At 42.0% G+C, this 18,950-nt stretch overlaps 1 protein-coding gene across 1 annotated transcript in view; it reads left to right on the top strand.

Moving 5' to 3' along the window:
- The window catches only part of LOC103190324 (mucin-6-like), a 130,170-nt gene that overhangs the window by 55,732 nt on the left and 55,488 nt on the right, over positions 1-18,950 (top strand). The window contains exons 45-67 of the mRNA XM_042341545.1: positions 175-201; positions 584-607; positions 2,164-2,184; positions 2,418-2,444; positions 2,834-2,860; positions 3,849-3,875; positions 4,264-4,290; positions 4,816-4,839; positions 6,436-6,462; positions 6,852-6,878; positions 7,408-7,431; positions 8,859-8,885; positions 9,274-9,300; positions 9,683-9,706; positions 11,271-11,291; positions 11,525-11,551; positions 11,940-11,966; positions 14,123-14,149; positions 14,541-14,567; positions 15,093-15,116; positions 16,350-16,370; positions 16,616-16,642; positions 17,027-17,053. Of these exons, the coding sequence (XP_042197479.1) occupies positions 175-201; positions 584-607; positions 2,164-2,184; positions 2,418-2,444; positions 2,834-2,860; positions 3,849-3,875; positions 4,264-4,290; positions 4,816-4,839; positions 6,436-6,462; positions 6,852-6,878; positions 7,408-7,431; positions 8,859-8,885; positions 9,274-9,300; positions 9,683-9,706; positions 11,271-11,291; positions 11,525-11,551; positions 11,940-11,966; positions 14,123-14,149; positions 14,541-14,567; positions 15,093-15,116; positions 16,350-16,370; positions 16,616-16,642; positions 17,027-17,053 (588 nt within the window). The remainder of the gene's footprint in view (positions 1-174; positions 202-583; positions 608-2,163; positions 2,185-2,417; positions 2,445-2,833; positions 2,861-3,848; positions 3,876-4,263; positions 4,291-4,815; positions 4,840-6,435; positions 6,463-6,851; positions 6,879-7,407; positions 7,432-8,858; positions 8,886-9,273; positions 9,301-9,682; positions 9,707-11,270; positions 11,292-11,524; positions 11,552-11,939; positions 11,967-14,122; positions 14,150-14,540; positions 14,568-15,092; positions 15,117-16,349; positions 16,371-16,615; positions 16,643-17,026; positions 17,054-18,950) is intronic.

Below are 18,950 nucleotides of genomic sequence, written 5' to 3'. Positions count from 1 at the left end.
GATCGTTCTGCTCGCATGTTCTATTTGATGTGCGTTTGCACAGGTGTCATTCCCATCAGGGACTGGGTTTATGTTCTCTACATTTTTGTGAACTGCTTCATTCTTTATATTCTCCAATAACCAGCCATTGAATTTGCTCTTCCCGTCTGTCTAATGTTTGGTTGTGTTTTCTAGAGAGACCTTGGATTTTCCGCCCTGCAAGTGAGTTGCTTTTTCGTATCTGCTTCACACATCTCAAATTTCAGCCTTAAAATGGCCTTGATATTGAGTAGCAAAGGAGAGAGCAGCACCACCTCGTATTTGCCTCAGATAAAGCTTGATATTGAGGTCAATACGCAAAATACTGCAGATGCTGGAAATCTGACAACGCAAACAGAAGTCTCAGGGAACACTCAGCAGGTCAGGCAGCATCTACGGAGTAAGGAAAAAGAGTCAACATTTCTGGTCCATGACCCTCCGTCAGAACTGAAAAGATTTGTGTAGTTTGTGATGTTTGAATTTCGTACTCGGTTCATATGTGTGTTTTCCTTGTCGGCTTCCACTTGCTGTAGTAGTGACCTTTCTTACTTTCTTACTTTCTCAGCCCCTCCAACACCTAAAACAACTGGTGAGTGAGCCCCATGTTTACTTTACTTACAGCCCAGGAAATGCAGAATGCATTGACTATTGGCCATATAAATGTCATGGACTTGGGTATAGGGAGTAGAATTTCCCAGCTTACAGATAATGCTAAGCTAAGAAGAGTAGAAAATTTTGTGGAGGATGATAGCAGACTACAGGCGGCCATAGAAATAATTGTAAGATGGGCAGATACGTGGCAGATAGTTTAATTCCAATAATATGGACAAAATGCAATGTCAATGTGTTTTGGAAGGAAGAATAAGAAGAGGCAATGTAATAATAATAAATAATATTAATCCTTGCATTTGATACAGCGCTTTTCACGTCGTAAGGACGTCGCAAAGCGCTTCACAGAATACACTGTATAGTGAATTGACTGTATATTTGTGTGCGAACGCGGCAGCCAATTGCGCACAGCAATGTCCCACAAACAGTCGTAGATTGAAAAGGACCAATTTATTATTGTTTTTGTTTGGAGGGATTATTATTATGCTTGTGGAGTAAGGAAACTTGCCCAAGGTTTCGCCGTGCCTGGAAGTGAACTCAGGTCTCTCGGTTGCAAAGCGAGTGGTCTAACCACTGAGCTACAGGGCTCCACAATATAAACAGGACAGTTGAATCTTAAAGGGGCTGAAGGAACACAGAGACCTGGGGCTTCACATAAATCTTTGAACGTAGCAGGACAGGAAGATAAAGCTGTTAAAAAAGCAAAGGGGTTACTAGGCTTTATAAATCGGGGCAAAGAATACAAAAGTCAGGAAGTTATGATGAACCTTTAGAGAACACTGGTTTGGCAAATGAGGCAAACCTCAGCTAGAGACGGTATTGATTTCTGGGCATCACACATTGGAGGATTTCTAGGTGTTAGGGGGGCTCAGAGGAGATTTTCCAGGATGGTAACAGGAATGAGAGACTTCAGTTCCCAGGACAGGCTGGAGGCGCTAGGATTATTCTTCTTGGAGCAGAAGATATGAAGAGGAGATGAAATAGAAGCTTTTAAAATTCTGAGAGGATTTGATAGGGTGAAGAAGGAGAAACTATTTGCACTGGTGGGTGGCTCTGTAACCAGAGGGCACCGTTTCAAAGCAGTTGTCAAAAGAAACAGAGGGGAGGTGAGCAGAAAGTGTTTTCACAAAGCGAGTTGGTTGGTTCAGGAATGCATTGACTGAAAGGGTGGTGGAAGCCAATTCGATGACAACTTTTAAGAGAGATGTAGATAATTATTTGAGAAGGACAAAGTTGAATGGCTGTGGGGTAGAGTGGGGGAGTGTTATTGATTGGGGCAGCTCTTTTCAAAAAGCCGGGACAGACACGATGAGCCATATGGCCTCCTTCTGTGCTGTATAATTCTGTATTTCTATGATCGTATTGAGATTCATGCAGAATGAAGTTGCTTGGTCAACTCTTGCAATACACAGAGTGTTTGAGTATCAATTTTGGAGTCAGTTATTCAATTCATTTTGAATTAATTTTTTATCACATCAAGTGTGGAATCCGTGTTTTGCCTATTTCACTGTAAATGATCGTTTCTGCCTTTTGCAGTTCACCCTCACAAGCCATTCCGTGAGTCATTTGCTTCTTTCCAAACCCAACTGCTGCTGAATGTGTGAATCGTCATTCAAATATATAATTCCCAATTGCGTTCGGTGGAGAATTGGATTGCAATTCAGAGACTGTAAAGAATGGGATGAAATAGGAGATTGTTGGGGTTTTGAATTGTGTGCTGGAGTCAGTGTGTGTTTGTCTTGTCAGCTTTCAGTTGCTGCACCAGTGACTTTTCATTCTTCCTTTCTCAGCCAACATTCCTGAACCATTGCCGACAGGTGAGACACACACTTGTTATGCTTTCAGCACCGCAATTGCAGGGAGCAGTGAGAATGTTGTCTCAGGGCTGGATATTGCATTTGAATGTTTGAATCAATCAGTAATTCTGCACGATGAAGGTGAATGTGAGTGGGGTTTGTGCTTCTGAACTCTCCCCTCGGATACATTTCCGTTTGCAGAAGACATGTGATCATCTGGAATCCACTGAACATGTGATTGTTCTGTTCACATGTTCTATTTGATGTGTGTTTGCACAGGTGTCAGTCCCATCAGGGACTGGGTTTATGATCTAAATTTTGGTATGAACTGTTTAATTTGTGATATTCTACAATAACCAGTCATTTTCTTTGCTCTTCCCATCAAACTAATATTTGGTTGTGTTTTCCAGGGAGACCATCAACTCACGTACCTGCAAGTGAGACACTGTTTAATATCTGCTTGATGAGCTCAACGTTGCCGCCTTAAAATAGGTTTGAAATTGATTAGCAAAGGAGAGAGCAGCACCACCTTGTATTTGGCTCAGTTGAAGCTTGATATTGAAGTGTTGGACTGGAGCCAGCAATCACACATGGCATGATGGCCTGGGGTGCAGTTTGGGATGTTTGAATTCAGTGCTGGGATCAGATGTGGGTTTTTCTTGTCGGCTTTCACTTCCAATCATTAAGAATGTGCTTGGCAAAAGAAGACCATGGTCCATCTATTTCACCTGCCACCATCCTGGCAGTCGCTTGACATGTCGTCTCCCAAACGTTATCCTAAATCCCGAGATATTATTTTCTGGCAGTAATCTATGTAATTTGTTCTTGATAGAAACAACATTTTCTGCTTTCACAGTCTCCTTCGGGAGATGGGTCCTCAAATTTACTGTTCGCTCACTGAGTGTTTCCACAGATTTGTTCTGATTTCGACAGATTTACCCCCTTTCAATCGCAGGTCATGTCCCCTGTTCAGCACAAGAAATATCAGCTTGGCGTGGTCTATATTATCTATTCCCTTCAGAATCTTAAAGACCATAATCATATTAGGGACCCTCAACCTTCTCTTCTCCAGTGTGAACATGCCCAGTTTATTTAATCACTCCTCATAGTCCAGTGTGGAGTCCTGTAGCTCTCAATTGCCTCCTGCTCTTGCTGTTGAGATGCCCTCAATATAGCCTTATTGCACTACCAGGCCTATAATTCCAGTGACAAACTGCTTGTTTGTAAATCCTCACCTCCATCTGTAGAATATTACAGCAACAAATATACTTTTTAGAAGAAACAACAAATGTTTATTAACCCTAAAGACCCTCAATCTCCTTATTGCGCAGTGTTTAGAATTGGATTGTGTGCTGCAGTCAGTGTGTGTTTGTCTTGTCAGTTTTCCGTTGCTCCACCAGTGAATTTTCTTTCCTCGTTTCTCAGCCAACTTTCCTGGACGACGGCCGACAGGTGAGACACACACTTGTTAAACTTTAATCACAGCAATTGTAGGAGCAGTGAGAATGTTGTCTCAGGGCCGGATTTTGCATTTGAATGTTTGAATCAATCAGTAATTCTGCACGATGAAGGTGAATGTGAGTGGGGTTTGTGCTTCTGAATTCTCCCCTCGGATACATTTCCGTTTACAGAAGACATGTGATTATCTGGAATCCACTGAACGTGTGATTGTTCTGTTCACATGTTCTATTTGATGTGAGTTTGCACAGGTGTCGTTCCCATCAGGGACTGGGTTTATGTTCTCTACATTGTTGTGAACTGCTTCACTCTTTATATTCTCCAATACCCAGCCATTGAATTTGCTCTTCCCGTCTGACTAACATTTGTTTGTGTTTTCTAGAGAGACCTTGGATTTTCCGCCCTGCAAGTGAGTAGCTTTTTCACATCTGCTTCATACATCTCAAGTTTCAGCCTTAGATTGCCCTTGATATTGAGTAGCAAAGGGGAGAGCAGCACCACCTCGTATTTGCCTCAGATGAAGCTTGATATTGAGGTCAAAACGCAAAATACTGCAGATGCTGGAAATCTGAATACAAAATCAGAAGTCTCTGGGAACAATCAGCAGGTCAGGCAGCATCTCCGGAGAAAGGAAAATGAGTCAACGTTTCTGGTCCATGACCCTTCGTCACAACTATAAAGATTTGTCGAAGGATTGTGGAACCGAAACCTTGACTCACTTTCCTTTCTCCATAGATATTGCCTGAGTTGCTTAGTGTTCCCAGTGACGTCTGTTGTTGATATTGAGGTGTTAGACTGGAGCCGGCAATCACACACGGCATGATGGACTGGGGGGTAGTTTGTGATGTTTGAATTGAGTGCTGGGATCAGATGAATGATTTCCTTGTCGGCTTCCACTTGCTGTCGTAGTGACCTTTGCTCCTTATTTTCTCAGCCCCTCCAACACCTAAAACAACTGGTGAGTGAGCCCCATGTTTACTTTACTTACACCCCAGGAAATGCAGAATATATTGACATTTGAACATGTAAATGACATGGACTTGGGTATAGAGAGTAACATTTTCAAGCTTGCAGGTAATGCTCAGCTAAGAAGAGTAGCAAATTTTATGGAGGACTGTAGAAGACTGCAGGAGGACATTGTTGTAAGATGGGCAGACACTCGGCAGATGAAGATTAATTCCAATAATGTGGATAAAACGCAAAATAATGCATTTTGGGAGGAAGAATGAGAAGAGGCAATGTAAACAAGATGGTAGAATCTAAAAGGGACTGAAGGAAGAAAGACACTTGTGGCTTCATTTCAGTAAATCTTCGAAGGTGGCAGGATAGTCAGATAAAGCTGATAAGAAAGCATAGGGGTTACTAGGATTTATAAATAGGGGTAAAGAATACAAAAACCGGAAGTTATGATGAACCTTTATAGAACACTGGTTTAGCAAATGAGGCAAACCTCAGCTAGAGATGGTATTGATTTCTGGGCACCACACTTTTGGAGGATGTCTAGGGGTTAGGTAGTGCTCAGAGGAGATTTTCCAGGATGGTAACAGGAATGAGAGACTTCAGTTATCAGGACAGGCTGGAGACGCTACAACAACAACAACAACAACAACAACAAGATTCCATTTATAAAGCGCCTTTCACGTCAGGAGGACGTCCCAAGGCGCTGCACAGTTGGGTCATGGATTATTCTCCTTGGAGCAGAGGATGTGAATAGGAGATGAAATAGAAGTTTCTAAAATTCTGAGAGGATTTGATAGATTGAAGGAGGAGAAACTATTTGCACTGACAGGTGGGTCAGTAATCAAAGGGAACAGTATCTCAATAGTTGTTGAAAGAAACAGAGGTGAGGTGAGCAGAAAGTGTTTTCACAAAGCGAGTTGGTTGCATCTGGAATGCATTGCCTGAAAGGGTAGTGCAAGCCAATTCGATAACAACTTTTAAGACAGATATAGATAATTATTAGGGAGGATAAGATTGGACGGCTGTGTGTATAGAGTTAGGTATTGGAATTGATTTTGATAGCCCTTTTCAAAAAGACGGCAGAGACACGATGAGCCGAATGTCCTCCTTCTGTGTTGTATAATTCTATATTTCTATCACCTTATTGAGATTCATGTGCAGAATGAAGTTGCTTGGTTAAAATTTGATCTTTTACAACACTCCGACTGTTTGAATATCACTCGTGGAGTCAGCTATTCAATTAATTTCAAGTTAATTTGTTATCAAATCAAGTGCGGAATCTGCGTTTTGCCTATTTCACTGGAAATGATCTTTTCTGCCTTTTGCAGTTCACCCTCACAAGCCATTCCGTGAGTCATTTGTTACTTTCCAAACGCAACTTGTGCTGAATGTGTAAAACGTCATTCAAATATAGAATTCCCAGTTGCCTGAGGCTGAGAATTGGATTGTAGTTTTGGCTCTGATCAGAGACTGTAAAGAACGGCATGAAATAGGAGATTGTTTGGGTTGTTGAATTGTGTGGTGGAGTCAGTGTGTGTTTGTCTTGTCAGCTTTCAGTTGCTGCACCAGTGACTTTTCATTCTTCCTTTCTCAGCCAACGTTCCTGGACGACGGCCGCCAGGTGAGACACACACTTGTTATACTTTGAGCACAGCAATTGCAGGGAGCAGTGAGAATGTTGTCTCAGGGCCGGATTTTGCATTTGAATGTTTGAATCAATCAGTAATTCTGCACGAAGAAGGTGAATGTGAGTGGGGTTTGTGCTTCTGAATTCTCCCCTCGGATACATTTCAGTTTGCAGAAGACATGTCATCATCTGGAATCCACTGAACATGTGATTGTTCTGTTCACATGTTCTAATTAATGTGTGTTTGCACAGGTGTCATTCCCATCAGGGACTGGGTTTATGATCTCCACATTGTTGTGAACTGCTTCACTCTTTATATTCTCCAACAACCAGCCATTGAATTTGCTCTTCCCGTCTGGCTAACATTTGGTTGTGTTTTCTAGAGAGACCTTGGATTTACACCCCTGCAAGTGAGTTGCTTTTTCGCATCTGCTTAATACCCCTCAAATTTCAGCCTTAAAATGGCCCTTGATATTGAGTAGCAAAGGAGAGAGCAGCACCACCTCATATTTGCCTCAGATAAAGCTTGATATTGAAGTCAAACCGCAAAATTCTGCAGATCCTGGAAATCTGAATACAACAACAGAAGTCGCTGGGAACACTCAGCAGGTCAGGCAGCATCTACGGAGTAAGGAAAGTGAGCCAACATTTCTGGTCCATGACCCTTCGTCGGAACTGAAAAGATTTGTCGAAGGCTTGTAGCAGCAAAACATTGACTCACTTTCCTTTCTCCATAGATAGTGCCTGAGTTGCTGAGTGTTCCCAGTGACTTCTGTTGTTGATATTGAGGTGTTAGACTGGAGCCGGCAATCACACACGGCATGATGGACTGGGGGTAGTTTGTGATGTTTGAATTGAGTGCTGGGATCAGATGTGTGTTTTCCTTGTCGGCTTCCACTTGCTGTAGTAGTGACCTTTCTTACTTTCTTACTTTCTCAGCCCCTCCAACACCTAAAACAACTGGTGAGTGAGCCCCATGTTTACTATACTTACAGCCCAGGAAATGCAGAATGTATTTCTATTGGCCATATAATTGTCATGGACTTGGGTATAGGGAGTAGAATTTCCAAGTATACAGATGATGATAAGCTAAGAAGAAGAATATATGATGCGGAGGACAGTTGCAGACTGCAGGAGGACATAGTTGTAATATGGGCAGACACGTGGCAGGTGAAGTTTAATTCCAGTAAAGTGGACAGAATGCAAAGTAATGTGTTTTGGGAGGAAGAATGAGGAGAGGCTATGTAAACAAGATGGTAGAATCCTGTGCGTAGAGTCCTGTGCGTTCATTTCAGTACGTTTTTGAAGGTGGCAGCACAGGTCGATAAAGCTGTGAAAAAAGCATTTGTGACAGAATACAAAAATCAGAAAGCTATGATGAAACTTTATTAAACACTGGTTAGCCAAATGAGGCAAACCTCAGCTGGAGAATGTATTGAATTCTGGCCACCACATTTTCGGAAGGATGTCAAGGCATTGGAGGAGTGCAGAGTTATCAGGACAGACTGGAGACGCGAGGATTATTTTCACTGAAGCAGAGGAGTTTAAGAGCAGACTAAATAGAAGTTTCTAAAATTCTGAGAGGATTTGATAGGGTGAAGAAGGAGAAACTATTTGAACTGGTGGGTGGCTCTGTAACCAGAGGGCACCGTTTCAAAGTAGTTGTCAAAAGAAACAGAGGGGAGGTGAGCAGAAAGTGTTTTCACAAAGCGAGTGGGTTGGTTCAGGATTGCATTGCCTGAAAGCGTGGTGGAAGCCAATTTGATAACAATTTTTAATACAGATGTAGATAATTATTTGAGGAGGACAAAGCTGGACTGCTGTGGGTGTGGATTAGGGGAGTGTTATTGATTTGGACAGCTCTTTTCAAACAGCCGGCACAGACACGGTGAGCCATATGGCCTCTTCTGTGCTGTATAATTCTATATTTCTATGATCTTATTGAGATTCACGTGCAGAATGAAGTTGCTTGGTCTAAATTTCAACTCTTGCAATACACAGAGTGTTTGAGTATCAATTTTGGAGTCATAATTCAATTCATTTCAAATTAATTTGTTGTCACATCAAGTGCGGAATCGTTGTTTTGTGTATTTCACTGTAACTTATCTTTTCTGCCTTTTGCAGTTCACCCTCACAAGCCATTCCGTGAGGCATTTGTTGCTTTCCAAACCCAACTTGTGCTGAATGTGTAAAACGTCATTCAAATATAGAATTCCCAGTTGCCTGAAGCTGAGAATTGGATTGCAGTGTTGGGTCTGATCAGAGACTGTAAAGAACGGCATGAAATAGGAGATTGTTTGGGGTGTTGAATTGTGTGCTGGAGTCAGTGTGTGTTTGTCTTGTCAGCTTTCAGCTGCTCCACCAGTGACTTTTCTTTCCTCCTTTCTCAGCCAACTTTCCTGGACGATGGCCGACAGGTGAGACACAACCTTGTTATACTTTCAGCACAGCAATTCTAGGAGCAGTGAGAATGTTGTCTCAGGGCCGGATATTGCATTTGAATGTTTGAATCAATCAGTAATTCTGCACGATGAAGGTGAATGTGAGTGGGGTTTGTGCTTCTGAATTCTCCCCTCGGATACATTTCCGTTTGCAGAAGACATGTGATCATCTGGAATCCACTGAACATGTGATCGTTCTGCTCGCATGTTCTATTTGATGTGCGTTTGCACAGGTGTCATTCCCATCAGGGACTGGGTTTATGTTCTCTACATTTTTGTGAACTGCTTCATTCTTTATATTCTCCAATAACCAGCCATTGAATTTGCTCTTCCGGTCTGACTAATGTTTGGTTGTGTTTTCTAGAGAGACCTTGGATTTTCCGCCCTGCAAGTGAGTTGCTTTTTCGTATCTGCTTCACACATCTCAAATTTCAGCCTTAAAATGGCCTTGATATTGAGTAGCAAAGGAGAGAGCAGCACCACCTCGTATTTGCCTCAGATAAAGCTTGATATTGAGGTCAATACGCAAAATACTGCAGATGCTGGAAATCTGACAACGCAAACAGAAGTCTCAGGGAACACTCAGCAGGTCAGGCAGCATCTACGGAGTAAGGAAAAAGAGTCAACATTTCTGGTCCATGACCCTCCGTCAGAACTGAAAAGATTTGTGTAGTTTGTGATGTTTGAATTTCGTACTCGGTTCATATGTGTGTTTTCCTTGTCGGCTTCCACTTGCTGTAGTAGTGACCTTTCTTACTTTCTTACTTTCTCAGCCCCTCCAACACCTAAAACAACTGGTGAGTGAGCCCCATGTTTACTTTACTTACAGCCCAGGAAATGCAGAATGCATTGACTATTGGCCATATAAATGTCATGGACTTGGGTATAGGGAGTAGAATTTCCCAGCTGACAGATAATGCTAAGCTAAGAAGAGTAGAAAATTTTGTGGAGGATGATAGCAGACTACAGGCGGCCATAGAAATAATTGTAAGATGGGCAGATACGTGGCAGATAAAGTTTAATTCCAATAATATGGACAAAATGCAATGTCAATGTGTTTTGGAAGGAAGAATAAGAAGAGGCAATGTAATAATAATAAATAATATTAATCCTTGCATTTGATACAGCGCTTTTCACGTCGTAAGGACGTCGCAAAGCGCTTCACAGAATACACTGTATAGTGAATTGACTGTATATTTGTGTGTGAACGCGGCAGCCAATTGCGCACAGCAATGTCCCACAAACAGTCGTAGATTGAAAAGGACCAATTTATTCTTGTTTTTGATTTGGAGGGATTATTATTATGCGTGTGGAGTAAGGAAACTTGCCCAAGGTTTCGCCGTGCCTGGAAGTGAACTCAGGTCTCTCGGTTGCAAAGCGAGTGGTCTAACCACTGAGCTACAGGGCTCCACAATATAAACAGGACAGTTGAATCTTAAAGGGGCTGAAGGAACACAGAGACCTGGGGCTTCACATAAATCTTTGAACGTAGCAGGACAGGAAGATAAAGCTGTTAAAAAAGCAAAGGGGTTACTAGGCTTTATAAATCGGGGCAAAGAATACAAAAGTCAGGAAGTTATGATGAACCTTTAAAGAACACTGGTTTGGCAAATGAGGCAAACCTCAGCTAGAGACGGTATTGATTTCTGGGCATCACACATTCAGAGGATTTCTAGGTGTTAGGGGGTGCTCAGAGGAGATTTTCCAGGATGGTAACAGGAATGAGAGACTTCAGTTCCCAGGACAGGCTGGAGGCACTAGGATTATTCTTCTTGGAGCAGAAGATATGAAGAGGAGATGAAATAGAAGCTTTTAAAATTCTGAGAGGATTTGACAGGGTGAAGAAGGAGAAACTATTTGCACTGGTGGGTGGCTCTGTAACCAGAGGGCACCGTTTCAAAGCAGTTGTCAAAAGAAACAGAGGGGAGGTGAGCAGAAAGTGTTTTCACAAAGCGAGTTGGTTGGTTCAGGAATGCATTGACTGAAAGGGTGGTGGAAGCCAATTCGATGACAACTTTTAAGAGAGATGTAGATAATTATTTGAGAAGGACAAAGTTGAATGGCTGTGGGGGTAGAGTGGGGGAGTGTTATTGATTGGGGCAGCTCTTTTCAAAAAGCCGGGACAGACACGATGAGCCATATGGCCTCCTTCTGTGCTGTATAATTCTGTATTTCTATGATCGTATTGAGATTCACGTGCAGAATGAAGTTGCTTGGTCAACTCCTGCAATACACAGAGTGTTTGAGTATCAATTTTGGAGTCAGTTATTCAATTCATTTCGAATTAATTTTTTGTCACATCAAGTGTGGAATCCGTGTTTTGCCTATTTCACTGTAAATGATAGTTTCTGCCTTTTGCAGTTCACCCTCACAAGCCATTCCGTGAGTCATTTGCTTCTTTCCAAACCCAACTGCTGCTGAATGTGTGAATCGTCATTCAAATATATAATTCCCAATTGCGTTCGGTGGAGAATTGGATTGCAATTCAGAGACTGTAAAGAATGGGATGAAATAGGAGATTGTTGGGGTTTTGAATTGTGTGCTGGAGTCAGTGTGTGTTTGTCTTGTCAGCTTTCAGTTGCTGCACCAGTGACTTTTCTTTCCTCCTTTCTCAGCCAACATTCCTGAACCATTGCCGACAGGTGAGACACATTCTTGTTATGCATTCAGCACAGAAATTGCAGGAGCAGTGAGAATGTTGTCTCAGGGCTGGATATTGCATTTGAATGTTTGAATTAATCAGTAATTCTGCACGATGAAGGTGAATGTGAGTGGGGTTTGTGCTTCTGAATTCTCCCCTCGGATACATTTCCGTTTGCAGAAGACATGTGATCATCTGGAATCCACTGAACATGTGATTGTTCTGTTCACATGTTCTATTTGATGTGTGTTTGCACAGGTGTCAGTCCCATCAGGGACTGGGTTTATGATCTAAATTTTGGTATGAACTGTTTAATTTGTGATATTCTACAATAACCAGTCATTTTCTTTGCTCTTCCCATCAAACTAATATTTGGTTGTGTTTTCCAGGGAGACCATCAACTCACGTACCTGCAAGTGAGACACTGTTTAATATCTGCTTGATGAGCTCAACGTTGCCGCCTTAAAATAGGTTTGAAATTGATTAGCAAAGGAGAGAGCAGCACCACCTTGTATTTGGCTCAGTTGAAGCTTGATATTGAAGTGTTGGACTGGAGCCAGCAATCACACACGGCATGATGGCCTGGGGTGCAGTTTGGGATGTTTGAATTCAGTGCTGGGATCAGATGTGGGTTTTTCTTGTCGGCTTTCACTTCCAGTCATTAAGAATGTGCTTGGCAAAAGAAGACCATGGTCCATCTATTTCACCTGCCACCATCCTGGCAGTCGTCTCCCAAACGTTATCCTAAATCCCGAGATATTATTTTCTGGCAGTAATCTATGTAATTTGTTCTTGATAGAAACAACATTTTCTGTTTTCACTGCTCCTTCGGGAGACTGTTCCTCACGTTTACTGTTCGCTCACTGAGTGTTTCCACAGATTTGTTCTGATTTCGACAGATTTACCCCCTTTCAATCGCAGGTCATGTCCCCTGTTCAGCACAAGAAATATCAGCTTGGCGTGGTCTACATTATCTATTCCCTTCAGAATCTTAAAGACCATAATCATATTAGGGCCTCTCAACCTTCTCTTCTCCAGTGTGAACATGCCCAGTTTATCTAATCACTACTCATAGTCCAGACCCTCCATCCCCTGAAACATGTTGGTTGCTCTCCTCTGTATCTTCTCAAACACTGCAATATCCTTTCTGTATTACAGTGACCAGAACTAGATACAGTAATCCAAATGCTGTCACACCAGTGATTTGTAAAGTGTTAGGATCACCCTATGTTTCGGCTCAACATTGCCTTTTGATACAGCCCGGCATCCGGTTTGGCTTATTCTCTGCTCCCAAGCTTTGTTGAGAAAGCTTCAATTTTTCATCAATCAGGTTCCCAAGGTCCTTTTCATTTTCCGTACAGATTATTTCCTTACCTTTTAAATAATAGTCCCTTACTGGATTTTTTGTTCCCATGGGAAGCACATTTCATTTCTCGATATTAAATTTTATGTGCCATAGATCTACCCACTTCCTAAGAATGTTCAAATCTTCCTGTAACCTGTCCTGTTCCTCTTTGCAGTCAACCACCTTCGATAGCTTTGTAAATGCAAAATCAACAACAATGTGCCTAGAAACCAAGTAGTAAATTAGTTTGGCATGATCTGCCCTTCATAAACCTATATTGACTATCTTTTTTATCAATTTATAACTGACCAGGTGCTCCATGATCTTATTTTTAGTAAGAATCTCCATCAGTTTATCAAATGCAGGGATTTTTACTCCTCCATTAACTCTAGAAATCCCTTCCCTATCTTACCAGTAGACACATTTTCAACCCAATCAATTTCAGGTAAGTTAATATCTCCAACTGCGATGGTTGGTCCCTTGCTAATCACCTTCCTGATCTCATCCCACAGTTCCAGATCAAGGCTATGACCCTGGTCTGGAGGTCTTTAACAAACCCCAATAATAGTGGACAGCCTCTGTTGCAATCTATTAATTCTACCGAAAGTGATTCTGTGGCTTCCCATCCTGAACGATGAAGGTGAATGTCAGTGGGGTTTACTGTACAGCCCAGGAAATGCAGAAAGTATTGACCATCTTACTGAGATTCACATGCAGAATGAAGTTGCTTGGTCTAAATTTCAACTTGTGAAATACACCGACTGTTTGCGTATCACCTTTGGAGTTTGCGATGGTTCTCACCCCTGTTGTAACAAATCAATTTTATTTATGCAAAGGGAACTGGGTGTCCTCTGTTTCAGTTCTTTCTCTGTAAGTGCAAATCTCGACTCTTGTGGAAATTTCACTAATTAGAGCAACGTGCCGACAGGTATTCTCAATTGCCTCCTGCTCTTGCTATTGAGATGCCCTCATTATAGCCTTATTGCACTACCAGGCCTATAATTCCAGTGACTAACTGCTTGTGTGTAAATCCCCACCTCCATCTGTAGAATATTACAGCAACAAATATACTTTTTAGAAGAAATAACACATGTTTATTAACCCTAAAGACCCTCAGTCTCCTTACTGTGCAGTGTTTGGGGTTGGATTGTGTGCTGCAGTCAGCGTGTGTTTGTCTTGTCAGTTTTCAGTTGCTCCACCAGTGATTTTTCTCTCCTCGTTTCTCAGCCAACTTTCCTGGACGACGGCCGACAGGTGAGACACACAACACTTGTTATACTTTGAGCTCAGCAATTGCAGGGAGCAGTGAGAGTGTTGTCTCAGGGCTGGATTTTGCTTTTGACTGTTTGAATCAATCGATAATTCTGCACGATGAAGGTGAATGTGATTGGAGTTTGTGCTTCTGAATTCTCCCCTCGGATACATTTCCGTTTGCAGAAGACATGTGATCATCTGGAATCCACTGAACATGTGATTGTTCTGTTCACATGTTCTATTTGACGTGAGTTTGCACAGGTGTCGTTCCCATCAGGGACTGGGTTTATGTTCTCTACATTGTTGTGAACTGCTTCACTCTTTATATTCTCCAATACCAGCCATTGAATTTGCTCTTCCCGTCTGACTAACATTTGTTTGTGTTTTCTAGAGAGACCTTGGATTTTCCGCCCTGCAAGTGAGTTGCTTTTTCGCATCTGCTTCATACATCTCAAGTTTCAGCCTTAGATTGCCCTTGATATTGAGTAGCAAAGGAGAGAGCAGCACCACCTCGTATTTGCCTCAGATAAAGCTTGATATTGAGGTCAAAACGCAAAATACTGCAGATGCTGGAAATCTGAATAAAAAAACAGAAGTCGTTGGGAACACTCAGCAGGTCAGGCAGCATCTACGGAGTAAGGAAAGTGAGTCAACGTTTCTGGTCCATGACCCTTCGTCACAACTATAAAGATTTGTTGAAGGATTGTGGAACCGAAACCTTGACTCACTTTCCTTTCTCCATTGATACTGCCTGAGTTGCTGAGTGTTCCCAGTGACTTTTGTCGTTGATATTGAGGTGTTAGACTGGAGCCGGCAATCACACACGGCATGATGGACTGGGGGGTAGTTTGTGATGTTTGAATCGAGTGCTGGGATCAGATGTGTGTTTTCCTTGTCGGCTTCCACTTGCTGTAGTAGTGACCTTTGCTCCTTATTTTCTCAGCCCCTCCAACACCTAAAACAACTGGTGAGTGAGCCCCATGTTTACTATACTTAGCCTCAGGAAATGCAGAATATGTTGACATTTGTACATATAAATGACATGGACTTGGGTATAGAGAGTAACATTTTCAAGCTTGCAGGTAATGCTCAGCTAAGAAGAGTAGCAAATTTTATGGAGGACAGTTGCAGACTGCAGGAGAACATTGTAAGATGGGCAGACACGTGGCAGATGAAGATTAATTCCAATAATGTGGACAAAACGCAAAATAATGCATTTTGGGAGGAAGAATGAGAAGAGGCATTGTAAACAAGTTGGTAGAATCTAAAAGGGACTGAAGGAAGAAAGACACTTGTGGCTTCATTTCAGTAAATCTTCGAAGGTGGCAGGATAGTCAGATAAAGCTGATAAGAAAGCATAGGGGTCACCAGCATTTATAAATAGGGGCAAAGAATACAAAATCCGGAAGTTATGATGAACCTTTATAGAACACTGGTTTACCAAATGAGGCAAACCTCAGCTAGAGATGGTATTGATTTCTGGGCACCAGACTTTTGGAGGATGTCTAGGGGTTAGGTGGTGCTCAGAGGAGATTTTCCAGGGTGGTAACAGGAATGAGAGACTTCAGTTATCTGGACAGGCTGGAGACGCTAGGATTATTCTCCTTGGAGCAGAGATGTGAAGAGGAGATGAAATAGAAGTTTCTAAAATTCTGAGAGGATTTGATAGCTTGAAGGAGGAGAAACTATTTGCACTGACAGTTGGTTCAGTAATCAAAGGGAACAGTATCTCAATAGTTGTTGAAAGAAACAGAGGTGAGGTGAGCAGAAAGTGTTTTCACAAAGCGAGTTGGTTGCATCTGGAATGCATTGCCTGAAAGGGTAGTGCAAGCCAATTCGATAACAACTTTTAAGACAGATATAGATAATTATTAGGGAGGACAAGATTGGACGGCTGTGTGTATAGAGTTAGGTATTGGAATTGATTTTAATAGCCCTTTTCAAAAAGACGGCAGAGACACGATGAGCCGAATGTCCTCCTTCTGTGTTGTATAATTCTATATTTCTATCACCTTATTGAGATTCATGTGCAGAATGAAGTTGCTTGGTTAAAATTTGTTCTGTTACAACACTCCGACTGTTTGAATATCACTCGTGGAGTCAGCTATTCAATTAATTTCAAGTTAATTTGTTATCACATCAAGTGCGGAATCTGCGTTTTGCCTATTTCACTGGAAATGATCTTTTCTGCCTTTTGCAGTTCACCCTCACAAGCCATTCCGTGAGTCATTTGTTACTTTCCAAACGCAACTTGTGCTGAATGTGTAAAACGTCATTCAAATATAGAATTCCCAGTTGCCTGAGGCTGAGAATTGGATTGTAGTTTTGGCTCTGATCAGAGACTGTAAAGAACGGCATGAAATAGGAGATTGTTTGGGGTGTTGAATTGTGTGGTGGAGTCAGTGTGTGTTTGTCTTGTCAGCTTTCAGCTGCTCCAGCTGTGATTTTTCTCTCCTCCTTTCTCAGCCAACTTTCCTGGACGACGGCCGCCAGGTGAGACACACACTTGTTATGCTTTCAGCACAGCAATTGCAGAAGTGAGAATGTTGTCTCAGGGCCGGATTTTGCATTTGAATGTTTGAATCAATCAGTAATTCTGCACGAAGAAGGTGAATGTGAGTGGGTTTGTGCTTCTGAATTCTCCCCTCGGATACATTTCAGTTTGCAGAAGACATGTGATCATCTGGAATCCACTGAACATGTGATCGTTCTGTTCGCATGTTCTATTTGATGTGTGTTTGTACAGGTGTCATTCCCATCAGGGACTGGGTTTATGTTCTCCACATTTTTGTGAACTGCTTCACTCTTTATATTCTCCAATACCCAGCCATTGAATTTGCTCTTCCCGTCTGGCTAACATTTGGTTGTGTTTTCTAGAGAGACCTTGGATTTTCCGCCCTGCAAGTGAGTTGCTTTTTCGCATCTGCTTCATACATCTCAAGTTTCAGCCTTAAAATGGCCTTGATATTGAGTAGCAAAGGAGAGAGCAGCACCACCTCGTATTTGCCTCAGATAAAGCTTGATATTGAAGTCAAACCGCAAAATTCTGCAGATCTGGAAATCTGAATACAAAACAGAAGTCGCTGGGAACACTCAGCAGGTCAGGCAGCATCTACGGAGTAAGGAAAGTGAGCAACATTCTGGTCCATGACCCTTCGTCGAACTGAAAAGATTTGTGAAGGCTTGTGCAGCAAAACATTGACTCACTTTCCTTTCTCCATAGATAGTGCCTGAGTTGCTGAGTGTTCCCAGTGACTTCTGTTGTTGATATTGAGGTGTTAGACTGGAGCCGGCAATCACACACGGCATGATGGACTGGGGGGTAGTTTGTGATGTTTGAATCGAGTGCTGGGATCAGATGTGTGTTTTCCTTGTCGGCTTCCACTTGCTGTAGTAGTGACCTTTCTTACTTTCTTACTTTCTCAGCCCTTCCAACACCTAAAACAACTGGTGAGTGAGCCCCATGTTTACTATACTACAGTCCAGGAAATGCAGAATGTATTGACTATTGACCATAGAAATGACATGGACTTGGGTTTTGGGAGTAGAATTTTCAAGCTTACAGATAATGCTAAGCTAAGAAGTGAAGTAAATTTTGTGGACGATAGTCGCCGTCTGCAGGCGGCCATAGAAAAACTTGTAAGATGGGCAGATACGTGGCAGATGAAGTTTAATTCCAATAATAGGACAAAATGCAATGTAATTTGTTTCGGGAGGAAGAATGAGAAGAGGCAATAAAACAGATAGTAGAATCTTAAAGGGCTGAAGAACTACAGAGACCTGGGCTTCATATAAGTAAATCCTCAGGTGGCAGGAAAGGTAGATAAAGCTGTTAAAAAAAGCATACGGATACTAGGCTTCACAAATAGGGGCAAAGATTACAAAAGTCAGGAAGTTATGATGAACGTTTATAAACACTGGTTTGGCAAATGAGGCAAACCTCAGCTGGAGACGGTATTGATTTCTGGCATCACACTTTCGGAAGGATGTCAAGGGGTTAGGGGGCCTCAGAGGAGATTTCCCAGGATGGTAACAGGAATGAGAGACTTCAGTTATCAGGACAGGCTGGAGACGCTAGGATTATTCTCCTTGGAATAGAGAACGTGAAGAGGAGATGAAATAGAAGTTTTTAAAATTCTGAGAGGATTTGATAGGGTGAAGAAGGAGAAACTATTTGCACTGGTGGGTGGCTCTGTAACCAGAGGGCACCGTTTCAAAGTAGTTGTCAAAAGAAACAGAGGGGAGGTGAGCAGAAAGTGTTTTCACAAAGCGAGTTGGTTGGTTCAGGAATGCATTGCCTGAAAGGGTAGTGGTAGCCAATTCGATAACAATTTTTAATACAGATGCAGATAATTATTTGAGGAGGACAAAGTTGGACGGCTGTTGTTGTAGAGTAGGGGAGTGTTATTGATTTGGACAGCTCTTTTCAAAAAGCCGGCACAGACACGATGAGCCGTATGGCCTCCTTCTGTGCTATATAATTCTTTATTTCTATGATCTTATTGAGATTCACGTGGAGAATGAAGTTGCTTGGTCTAAATTTCAACTCTTGCAATACACAGAGTGTTTGAGTTTCAATTTTGGAGTCAGTTATTCAATTCATTTCAAATTAATTTGTTGTCACATCAAGTGCGGAATCGTTGTTTTGCCTATTTCACTGTAAGTGATCTTTTCTGCCTTTTGCAGTTCACCCTCACAAGCCATTCCGTGAGGCATTTGTTGCTTTCCAACCATTCACTATAGGTCGTAGATCCGTTGTTCGTCGTCTCTTATTCTCGTTTGGTCCAAGCCGCGTAATAAA

Source organism: Callorhinchus milii, unplaced genomic scaffold, assembly GCF_018977255.1.
Source record: "Callorhinchus milii isolate IMCB2004 unplaced genomic scaffold, IMCB_Cmil_1.0 Scaffold17, whole genome shotgun sequence".
NCBI classification, from domain to species: domain Eukaryota; kingdom Metazoa; phylum Chordata; class Chondrichthyes; order Chimaeriformes; family Callorhinchidae; genus Callorhinchus; species Callorhinchus milii.
The sequence above is the reverse complement of the archived record's forward strand: the minus strand, read 5'-3'. Positions and strand labels throughout refer to the sequence as shown.